Below are 12004 nucleotides of genomic sequence, written 5' to 3' on the forward strand. Positions count from 1 at the left end.
CTGGATGTAAAGTGTTAACAAGCGTAGGTGAGATCATTTGTAGTTGATTACCCAAGGCAGAGACCTCTTCCTGATTTGGGCTCTCTAGTTTTCCGCCGGACTTCCTGATTGTACAATTGCCTGACTTCGCGGCACAAACGATCGTCCGGGCAGAGCATTCCTTGCTCTGCAATCCTTAATGAAATGCCCTCCTTTGCCGCAGTACAGGCATTGCTTCAATCGTCGTCTTTTCTCCTTTTCTTCCACAGAGAGGGGGCCCCGTAAACCTCCTATCTGCATAGGCTCTATCCCTTCAAGCACCTTGGGATGATCTTCAGTAGAGCTTTTTATGCGAGGATAGAAATAGCGACCTTCTCCTTTGTTCTTATCCCCTCTCCGTTCTAAAAGTCTATGATCTAACTGGACCGTCAGGTCTATTAGGTCTTCACAGGTGTTAGGTAGTTGCACTACTTGTGCCAAAACGTCTTTCAGCTCCCCTCATAATCCTTGATAGAAGATGGATATCCTTTTTCCAGGAGGCCATTCAGTTTCGACCACTAGTCGATTAAAAGACGTAATATACGACAACAAGTCTTGGGACCCTTGCCGCAATGTTAACAGTTCCCTGTCTAAGGACAGCATATGTGATTTTCTATCAAACAATTTTCGCAGCTCCAGGCAAAAGTCAGCAAAATTGTGCAACACAGGATCGTTTCTTTCTAGTAGTGGAATAGTCCAGCTTGCAGCATTGCCTTCCATATACGACATCAGAAATGCCGTTTTAGCAGAGTCCTCCTGAAACACCCCAGGTTTACATAAAAAATGTAGCCTACACTGGTTCAAAAAGGTCTCAAACCTCCTTGGGTCTCCATAGAATCTCTCTGGGGGCGCTAATGGGATACCAGTGCTTTGTATAACATGTACTGTAGGGACAGGATCTGAAGGGGAAGATGTAGTTGGAGGAATTGCAAAAAACTCACCCCCTTCAGCTCCCAGCAAAGGTGTGTGTGCAGTAGATACAGGAGGTGGCAGAGTAGCTGGCTTAAGATAGGGAATCCCTCCAGTGCCCCTACGTGCTAGTCCTGACACTTCTTTCCTCAAGACACCAACTTCCTTATATAGGACCTGATTCTCACTTCTAGACGTGTTGACCTCCTGCTGCAAAGCGGCCAGGCTCTCCACCACGGATTTCAACACATTCTCAATATCCATCGTCTAGGCCGGGCTTGTATACTTGGGCTTGTCAATCTGTCGGTTGGCAGCAGCACAAGACAGAAAAACGCCACTAACCTTATTCTTGTGCCTAGCGGAGACAATGTCAGAAGCTAAGCCCCCCAATTTCTCCCGACGCGAACCCCAGCAGGGAAGGATAAACTCACTGCGTGAATTCGTGCCTCGGAGAAAAAAGGGGAAGGGGATAAAAGAAATAAGAGGCTGTGGTTTCGGTATTCCTCTCAAGGGCGTGGTATACACTCTGTGCTGGGTCCGAAAAACCTTCAAGGCTGCATAAGAGTGACAAAGCAGAAGATTACTTTCTGTCCACTTGTTACATCTTTACAGGAAATGGTTCTTCTCTTTTCTCCCGACTCACCAAGGTCTCACAGCCCACTTCAATAATACGTGCTCTGTTCTGAGTGTATTGTCCTTAGGGTAGATATAGTTTATGCCCAATATCCGAGAGTAATTGTCAGCAAACAAACGCTTCCCCCAAAAGGTACAAAGTCTTAGACTGCTGCAATTCACCAAAGAAAAATAGTCACTAGAAAAAGGGGTTTTGTCTTCCCTTATTGACAAGGCATTGTTAGAGTCACAACACTAAGTCCATGGATTATTTTAAGTGGCACCACTTCGATTCCGTAATGCAAGCAAATTCCTGGCTCTTTCCAATATACTCCCAGGAATACGATGCAAAACAAGTTATGTCCCAAACAGCCACTAAGGAAATCCTCAGTAAGATTTCCTCACTACGATTGAAAACAATTGCACCGGACGCGTCTTTAGACTCAGACGCGATACACAGTTTAAAAGCTTTCTTTTACTCACATGCCATCATAGCGCGTCTCCGTGCTATTAATGCAGCGCGGCTTCACTTTCTGAACAGGGACTTTCAATTCTCCCGAACATCAATCAAGGTGAAGGAGGCGAGCCCGCTCTCTCTCCACAATACTGCGTGGTGATTTTCGAGTAAACTCTCCGCTACTCCAAGGATCTAAGGTTTCACCACGTCCAGAACAAGACAGCTGGAATTCTCCATCGAGGCTTCAGTCTTCACGCTGGAATCCGGCGGGGATCACCATCCGCCATTCCTCTCCGGAAACAAGTTAATTGACAAGCACCTTTCCCCTGTAGAGGAGGGGCTTATGTCTGCTGCAAAGGTCCCAAGGCATGCTGGTAGCTGTAGTTTTAGGTACACTTCCCGCTTTTCGTGCATGATAGGGCATCAGTCCCTTCGGCCTTAATCTCGCTACATCGAGTTGGAGAGAGCTTCAGTGTGCATGCCGGATTAGCCGGCCTGAAATGGCCAGCCAAACCATCATGCGCACTGAAAACAGTGCACACCACTCCCCCTCAATGCCTGTAATTCCCTGACCCACCCCCAAGACTCCACTGTAGGAGAAAAATAAAACAATAATAACCGTGGTTTATTATCGTTTTCTTTTTCCAGTTTTGCAGCTGGTCCTGCTGGCTGGGGGGTGGTGGAGGGGGGGTGACGCTCTTCCACCATAGCGCAGGAGCCGCCGCTGACCACAGGACATGATGAGCAGCCATGCCCAATGGAAAGAATGCATCGGTGCTGGACTGGAAACCTGATGCAGAGCAGCATCTCCACTTCATTCCAAAGCTCCCTATTCTCTGAACTGCAAATGCTTCCGTACTTCTGGATGGTACCAAGGCACAGGTAGGGTGTGTTATTTCTTCTTTTTATGGTCCCCTAAAGACCTCAATATAACTTGGGGTCCCTACTGTCAGCATTCTCGTCATCAGGATTAAGTCTGTTGTTGATTCAGTGAAAAGCACATAAAACATTTATCAGACAGAGGTGTAAGTAATCTTCTGCACACAACTCCACCAGGAGTAGCCTGCTCAGTCCACCATCAAATGAACTTCAACAACTGACACCTGGCAAAACTGGCAACACCACAACACAGGTGCAAAAGAGATGGGTCGCCAGTTGACAGAACGTAACAAACTAGTTTGTAGGACAACCAAAGCAACAGAAAAACCATGGAAATCCACGCTACCTTCAAATCTGCCATCAACGCACACCACCTCCTACTCAAAACCACAAAGAAAACAGCCCTCCAAGACGGAATCAACGCCAACAGCAAAGAACTCATCCCCAGGCCCAACAGCAAGACCACAGACGTCCTCCCTCCCACGACCTCTGCAACAAACTCAGCACCTTCTTTCACAACAAGATCAGGCAGATCTACAACATCTTCAACACCCGAGACCCTGCCACTTCGCCCGCCACCTCCTCAGGCAAACATGACGCACCCCAACAGACCATGCTCTGCTGCACCACGCTCACAACAGAGGACACACTCAAGACCACGAAGAGCATCCACTTAGGTGCCCCGACGGATCATTGTCAGTACCACATCTTCCACAGAGCAGCCACCGCCATTGCTCCGCCACACCATCAACCGCTCCATTAACACCGCCACCTTCCCCAACGACTGGAAAGAAGCTGAGATCAACCCACTGCTGAAGAAGCCATCCTCAGACCTGACTGACCTCAAGAATGTAAGACCCATCTCCCTCCTCCTCTTCCCAGCCAAGTTCATCGAGAAGGCCATCAACGCCCAACTCTCTGCACTCCTAGCAGTAAACCGCATCCTGGACACCACCCAATCCTGCTTCTGAAGCAACCACAGCACAGAGACCGCTCTCCTCACTGCCACCAACGACATCCACTCCCTCCTCAACTGGACAAGCCTGCAGCCTTCATCCTACTGGACCTCTCGGCCGCCTTCAACACAGTATCCCACCACACCCTGATCACGCGACTCCACGGCGCTGGCATCCACGACATGGCACTGGACTGGATCCACTCCTTCCTCACCGGCCTCACCCAGCGAGTCAGACTACCCCGTTCCTCTCAGAACCCACAGAGATCAGCTGCAGAGTGCCCCAGGTCTCCTGCCTGAGCCCCACCCTCTTCAACGTCTACATGTGCCCCCACACAGCCATCGTCAGAAGCCACGGACACAATATCGTCTCCTACACCGACGACACCCAGCTGATCCTCTCCCTCACCAACTAACATGGAACCGCCAGAACCAACTTCCACAGCAGAATGAAGGCCGTCGTTACCTGGATGAGTGACAGGTGCGTCAAGCTTTACTCGGACAAGACCGAAGTACTTCTCCTGGGACCCATGCCTTCAGCCTGGGACGACTCTTGGTAGCCAGCCACCCTGGGATCCCCTCCCACCCCGACAGACCATGCACACAACCTCTGCAGGATACTGTGTTATGTTTCATATAGGTACCCTAATATAGGTCCGGGTAACATCATACCCTTTCACCTACATCCCCTCCCCTACATTACACAGTAACGAGCCTGTAAAGTATTGAACACCTTTTAAGGATTGAACCTAGTTCTAGTCCTGGTCGCAGAAGGAGGGTTTCCATGAACAATAGTGTTGTATGACTTCATCGTTAGACTGACACAGCATGAATGAATATTCATAAGGCTACTTGGAAACCAGGCAGGGGCTATACACCACCTTCCTAACATCTATGCACAAGGTTCATCTCATACGTCATCCTCATACCCAACAATGGCTAACACAAGAACAAGGGACAAAAAGACTCTATATACTTTTCTGTATAAATACAGCACCTCAAGCTTCGGTACATACCCATCTGAACCTGCGACATTTACCCCGCTACATAATGTCCTGCGCGCACCTACTGCTTCACATCTAGTATCCACGCTCTATCACGGCCTCTATGGCGACATTGAATATCCCGCATGTCCGGCACGTGCCAAGTGGTCAGCGGAATTGGGGCAGGACATCACAGTTGCACAATGGTTGTACTGATGTGGTCAGACTGAAAAAATATCAGCCAATAGTAGGCTTCGTATCATTCATTACAGATTCATACATCGTAGATATTATACCCCAGTTACACTCCACAGATTCGGCTTGAGGGACTCGCACAGTTGCGACAGATGTAGAATGGAACATGCTGATTTCCTACACCTTGCTTGGGACTGCCCTGATGTCCGCATTTTTTGGGACGATGTCCTTTCGGCCCTTGACTCCATGGTCTCTCTACCTCTCCCGAGATCTCCAATAGTGGCGCTCTTAGGTTATACTGAGCAACTCCCTGCTAAACACCAGCGCTTTTCGTCCTTTTATCTTGTGATTGCTAAGCGGCGCATAGCCTGTCGCTGGGGCAGGGGGCGTGCTCCTAAATTTAAAGACTGGTTATCAGATTTAATATTATGGCAAACTCAACTCAACACTTATCCAGAACTTCTCCACTGCTCCTCTCGCCCCCGGGATATTTGGGGCCCACTGCAGACATATTTACTTGAACACCCTACTGTAGATGGCGCTACACCTTGTAGGCTGCCTATATCAGCTCTTACATCCACATCACCTATTGACCAGACTTCTCTTACCTGACCATCGTTGTGATCCACTGTATTGTAACAATCCCTGATTTTTTTGTTTTTTTTATCTTTTTGTTCTCTTTTTGGCGCGGAATGTAACAGCAACTGTATGATACCTTGTTCTGCTTAACTGTCTCTTGTTCTCCAGCCATGCACGAGCTGTCCCACGAAGGATGTCGAATACTGAGGGGTCAGTGTCCGGCGGGAGCACCAACAAGCTATGGCAAGTGAAACCAACGCAGGAATTAAGGAAGGAGCAACGTTGGGACCAGCAAGGTCCAGGGTACTCACCAAAAGCAGGGGAGTCAGGGCAGGCCCCAAGGTATCAGGGAAGCCCAAAAGAAACAAGTGTGACTATCAAATGGACCCACAGGCTGGAGGCACGGGAGTCGCGAGAGGACCTCAAGCAGCTCACCAAAGATGCGTTGTGGCTGAAGATTCTGGTCTCTGGAGATGCTCGAGGTGGGGGCTACTTGGAGCCCGAAGATCTTCTTGGAAAGAAGCCTACAAGCCTTTGCAACTGTAAGTGGATGCGGTACAAAGGGGTTCGGCTATTGCAACCCCCACAAGGGATACTGGCCTCAAACTTGGTGAGAGGACAGGGCAGGCGTCGGGAGATGTGGAAAACCACCACCTGTGTTGCAGAACCTTACGGAGTCCGGAGGAGCTCAGGATCAGCAGACCGGTCGACTTACTTGCGGTGCCTGCGAATGCAGGGGAGTGACTCCTTCACTCCAAGGGAGATTCCTTCAGATGTCTTTGATGCCCACAAGCCTTGGAAGGTTCCGGTATGGTGCACAGGTACAGACGATGCAGCAGACTGGAAGGGAGATGAAGTCGAACCCAAATGAAGAACAGAGTGCCCAGACGGTTGAAGAAGAAGTGGTGTCTGATCTAAATCTTATCCCATGACGAATCTAGGGACTTACACCCAGGTAAGCCCTTAAGTACCCTAGGGAAAGGGTTGGGAGGAGTCAGGGGACCCTCCCAGGGGAGGGTCTGGACAGGGGGGAGGTTACTCTCATGTCCTTTGTCCAGTTTCGCGCCAACGGCTCCCAGGACTGGTTTGAACTGGACTATGCACAGGGACACCAAATGTGCCCCTTATGCAGAATTAGTGGCACTGGCAAGCGCACCCACTCGGTCCCAATACACTAAATCCTGTCTGGAAGGTGGTCACACCTCCCTGTGACAGAATACCTATTGTTCTGCCTTCCCCTGCTCGAGCTTGGGTCAGCAGCAGGAAATAAGGAATGTGTCTCTGGTCGGCAGCAACCATTTTGTGCTGTCCAGTTCTAGAAGGTTAGCACAGGAACACTGAGAGCCTAACGGAGGGCTCTTCTAGTGCTTTGCCACTTTGTTTATGGAGTGTGGGTATGATTCTAACATGTTTGATACCAAACATATTAGGATTCTTTGTAGCCGTTTTCGAGATGGTCATTGCATAATTACGCGGTGCCCCTCTATTTTGAATACAGCTGCTTCACTGACAACCCCGGGGGAATGGACTCCGTAGGCTGTAGGGGTGTCCTGCTCATGCAGGGGCACCCTGTTACTTAGAACCAAGCACCCTGCCTTCAGGATTGCAAAGGCCTGCTATAGGGGTAACTTATAGGTTTTAAATGTAGTGACCCTAGATATAGGAAACCTATAATCTTTAGTAAGTGGTCCTAGCACCAGTTTACACAGACTCCAATGGCAGGCCTGTTGTTCCATTTTGAATGGTCTCCCATGGGTGGCATAATGCATGCTTCAGCCCAGGGGGGACCTCTGGGGTACCTATGCCCTGGGTACCTTAGTACCATATACTAGGGACTTATAAGGGTACCTCAGGGGCCAATCTGGGATGTACCTAAGTACTGAACACAACAATTTAGGGAGAAAGCAGATAGACTGGGGTGCTGATTAGCAGGATCCCAGTCAGACTAATCAAATACAGCTTAGCACCAGGCAAAAAGTGGGGGTGAACATAGAAGCAGATCCTACTTTCCTACAAGCTTTCTTTAGAAGACTCACATGACCACTCCAACACCGTTCAGTAAAGAACAACAATCCCAGAGTAAACATCTTCCAAACTATTTAGGGTCAGAGTCAAGGATGGAGTCTAAATGACCAAAAGTCATGACAATTCAGCACAACTCCAAGCTCATTTTGATTACTAGGGAGTGCTTTTCTTTGAAGAGTAATCAAGGTTAATCTTATTATTGCGCATAACATTATCTGAAGCATAATGTCATTGTAAATTACAACCATCCAACTAGTTTTTGTCACAGAATTACAATGCTTAGCAATGCATGCTTAATATTGGGAATGAGGGATCAGGGTCTTCAAGTGTGCAGTGCCTGTGGTCTCACTGTTGGATGCACAGTTGAAATGTGCATCCTTACTTCAATCAGTGCAGCACACTAAAGTTTACAATGTTATGAAGTGGACACCATTTTCATCACAATAGTTTAACTGCTGAAAATAGAAATAGGCAGGTCAGTGTGCAATAGTCATTGGTCCCCTGGCAAGAGATCAGCTAGATATGCACTTTGCACCACAGGAGCAGAGAGATGGCATCATACAAACACTTTGAAAGACTCAATGGTCAATCACCAATAGCTGGTCGAATCTTCTCTGATTGTTGAACTACCATAATGGAATATGCGACATCTCTGCAACATTCAGCTACAGCTCAGGAAACAAGAGGGATGAACATGGGCTGCCACTGATAATTATGTCACTTATCAGAGTCAAAGAGAGCTCAGCAGTTCCAGTAATTTAGTGTTAACAGCAAATCCAACTTCCAAAGCCCTGCTGCAGATCAGAAAATGGGACGAAAAGTAAAGTGTTGGTGCAAGTCCTTGTTTTCTTTGAATCTCAAATTCCGCCACTTGTCCTTCCTTGGGACTAGCCCAATTAGCTCCTTGATGCCTCCGGGCATTTGTTTGCACTTTATAAATTTCTTTCATTTCATTTAATTTCAATTAATGGTGTCAGGGTAGAATCTGTACCAGAACTGTTGAGCTCCAACAGTGACAGCACCTTAAAAGCAATGCTGACTAATCAGAAAAAAGACAGTCTGACCATCTTTAAGCTTTTCGCCAACATATTGAATGGTGAGTAATCTTCACAAGCTCAGGTGCAGATCTGGAAATGGACGGATGAGGGGAGTGCTAATAAGAGTGACAGTATCAGAATTGTATTTGTGTTTACACCTTCTAGGTGCAATTCTATAACCCTGGGATATAAGGTCTACCCAACCCAAGAGCCCCTTTCTTCCCTTCCTAGAATAACTTACATCCCTTGATGCGCGACATCACTGCTATTGTTGCAAACACTTGGTATAACGAAGTGGTACATGATCTGTGATATGTTTCTCAGCAACGAAACAATTCAGCAATCATGAGAAACATACTGTGACTCCTCACCTCCTAAACTGCGGCTGGAGATCGGTGTCGGATTTAAAGGCCTCCTTTACATAGGTGTTAAAGTCACATGGAAATGGCAGCAGTGTATCAAGATCATAGATATAATTCCGCTCACCACTTGATACATGAAGCAAAATCACATGATAATCCTAGGAGAAAAAGACAGCACAGTTAATAACAATAGACCAGTAGTAAAGCAAATGAGGAGATAAAAAAGAAAGCAGGACAGATGTCAAAGCTTTGATTGACTGTGAAAGGAACTTAGACTGCTCTCAAACTGAACTAGTTCCAAATTTCTAAACAGTCTTGGCGTTTCATAAACTCTTGAAGAATAACTCGAACAGTTTTGGCATAATCAAAACAACAAACATGGAAAGAGCCCACAGGTGGCAACTGAATCTAAGAAAAGAGTGGAAAAGTCCATCAGGCATGGATTTCCTGGATTCACTTTCAATGAGTGCAGTGCTAGATCACTTTTGTCAAAAAAGGATGGCTTTAAATTTGCTACAGGACGACATCCGGCACTGAGCTTTACAAGTTTCATGTAGCATATACTGTATAAATGTTGTGCTAGTGGCAGCGTGAATTATGAAGAGAGATTCTGCATCAAAGAAAGGTTACTGGATGGTGTAGTGTCGTGGACGTAATGATGACAGACACTAACTTCATATATCAAGAGCTTTATTCACGTGCTCCTTACTTGTCCCTATCCCTACTCTAACTAACCCCTTTCCTGTGCTGGCCCCTCCTCTTCCTCCAACCCCATAACTCCTCCCATCCCAACAACTAGACTGTTCACATCATCACAGATGGATGCTAGAGATGATTGTTCCACTATGTTTTGAGGTGGTCCCTTGACACATTATGGGAAAAGAAGCACAGTCATTTCACTGTTACAGCCATGTCACCAAACTCATATGGACCGATCACCCCATCATCCACTTCAGCATATCCACCCCCCAAGTCAACCAGAGCCTCCACTGGGCTTGGAGTAAATTTCAAGGACCAACTGGACAAACGTACTAAACCTACTCCAAACCCGACCTCGAACAGGGAGTAAAAAATGTAAATGCTTGGATCACCGATTGTGCCTGCAGCATAGCACCCATCAAGGGCAGCTTCCAGAGAAAACCGTCCAAAAAGGCCAGCTGGTACACCTCCGAACTCGGAACAGCTAGCAGACAGCTGGAGAGGCAGTGGGGCACCTGCAAAGACACATCTGACTGGGCAGCCTTCAAGATCTCACTCAACCTCTACCACTGCCTGTTGAAAGCAACACATAAGGCAGCACTAGCCACATGGATTGAAACCAGCGGCAACAACACTGAGGAACTCTTTAACATCGTGAAGGAATTCTCCAAACCAGCTGCTAGCAAAAACATCACACCATCACAGGAGTTGTGCGACAATTTCACCAACTTCTTTCACGGCAAGATTGCAAACATATACAGAAACTTTGAACCCCAACCTAGACCTACGAACTTCATCGACAGACGCCACCACCACAACCAACACCAACCACAGACTGACCACCTGGAACTTCCTCTCCACCCAGGATACCACCTCCATCATGAAATCCATACACTCTGGAGCCCCCACAGACCCGTGCCTGCACACCATCTTCAGTCACGGAAACCCGAAGGATCGGCCAAGAACTCATCACTCTATTCAACCCTTCCATCACCACCACAACATTCCTGATACGTGGAAATGTGTGAAGTCAAACCACTACTCAAAAGGCCTTCTACAGTCCCCAGCATACACAAAAACTACCAGACAATCTCCCTACTCCCATTCCCAGCGAAGGAACTGGAAAATATCATTAACAAGCAACTTATTACATACCTGGTGCATAACCAGCTACTCGACGCTTACCAATCCAGCTTCCACAGCAACCACAGAACCGAGACTGCCTTTATTGCAGCCACTGACTACATTCAAACCTACCCTGACCGAGGAGAAACAGCAGCCCTGATCCTCCATGACCTCTCGGCAGCCTTCGATAACATATCCTACCACACTGATCAAAAGACTCCACAACATCGGCATCCAAGGGGACACACTCAGATGGATCACCTCCTTCCTCACTGGAAGAACTCAGAGAATCCACCAACCTCCTTTCACCTCCAAATCTAAAGATATCACATGCGCGTCCCCCAAGGATCATTCCTCAGCCCCACACTTTTCAACGCATAAATGACCCCACTAGCCAACATCATCAGATCTCACATTGTCAACACCATCTTCTATGCAGGCGACACACATCCTCTCACTCACTGATGACCCCACCACCACCAAAACCAACTTCCACAGATATATGACAAGGGGTGCCGCTCGTAGTCGCGGACATAATCACGCTTTTAAAGACTTCCCCGCTCTGACCTACCATTAATCACTGGAACTTCGTCCTGTAACCTGGGAGCCCGTGTGCTCGGTTACCAACTCTGCTGGGTGCTTCTGTGGGGAGAGCCTACGCCTGGGAGCGGGACTGCGAGGACCAGAGGTGCTTGCGCCAGGACATCGCGCGCACCTGGTGCCTCTTCCCGCCCCCCTCCTCCTACTTAACCCAGCCCCCTGACGCGATCGCGGGACGCGCGCGGACGGAAGTGCGGGCGAAGACCGGGCAAAGAGCGGGCCGTTTGAGGCCGTTAGAGACCGGTGGAGACTGGACTGGGCTACTCCCCTTGGCCTCTACTTTGTTATTGTAAATTCACCTTTCTGAGGCGCTTGCAGATTATAAGGTGCTATGTCCACGCGTGAGTATAGAAGTAGGGCAGCCAAAGGGAAGCTGCAAAATGGAACACTCGATGATTTTATTACCAGGACTAATTCCGCCATAGATATGGAGATTAATAAAATGCAGCACAGGGTCTCCATCGAACTTGACGCTGCCAGAAGGTTATCTCAGGAGCTGACTATGGCCAAAAAGTCCTCTCTAGGTCATTTTGCTCTTGCCAAAACACCTAAACGCTCAATGGGCCCAG

General features: G+C 48.0%; 1 protein-coding gene across 2 annotated transcripts in view; it reads right to left on the bottom strand.

The window, feature by feature from the left end:
- The window catches only part of NTAQ1 (N-terminal glutamine amidase 1), a 173509-nt gene that overhangs the window by 67530 nt on the left and 93975 nt on the right, over positions 1 to 12004 (bottom strand). For both annotated transcript variants that reach the window (XM_078686806.1, XM_078686805.1), the window contains one exon: positions 9021 to 9169. In XM_078686806.1, the coding sequence (XP_078542932.1) occupies positions 9021 to 9169 (149 nt within the window). The remainder of the gene's footprint in view (positions 1 to 9020; positions 9170 to 12004) is intronic.

This window comes from Lissotriton helveticus, chromosome 4_1 (genome assembly GCF_964261635.1).
Source record: "Lissotriton helveticus chromosome 4_1, aLisHel1.1, whole genome shotgun sequence".
NCBI lineage: Eukaryota > Metazoa > Chordata > Amphibia > Caudata > Salamandridae > Lissotriton > Lissotriton helveticus.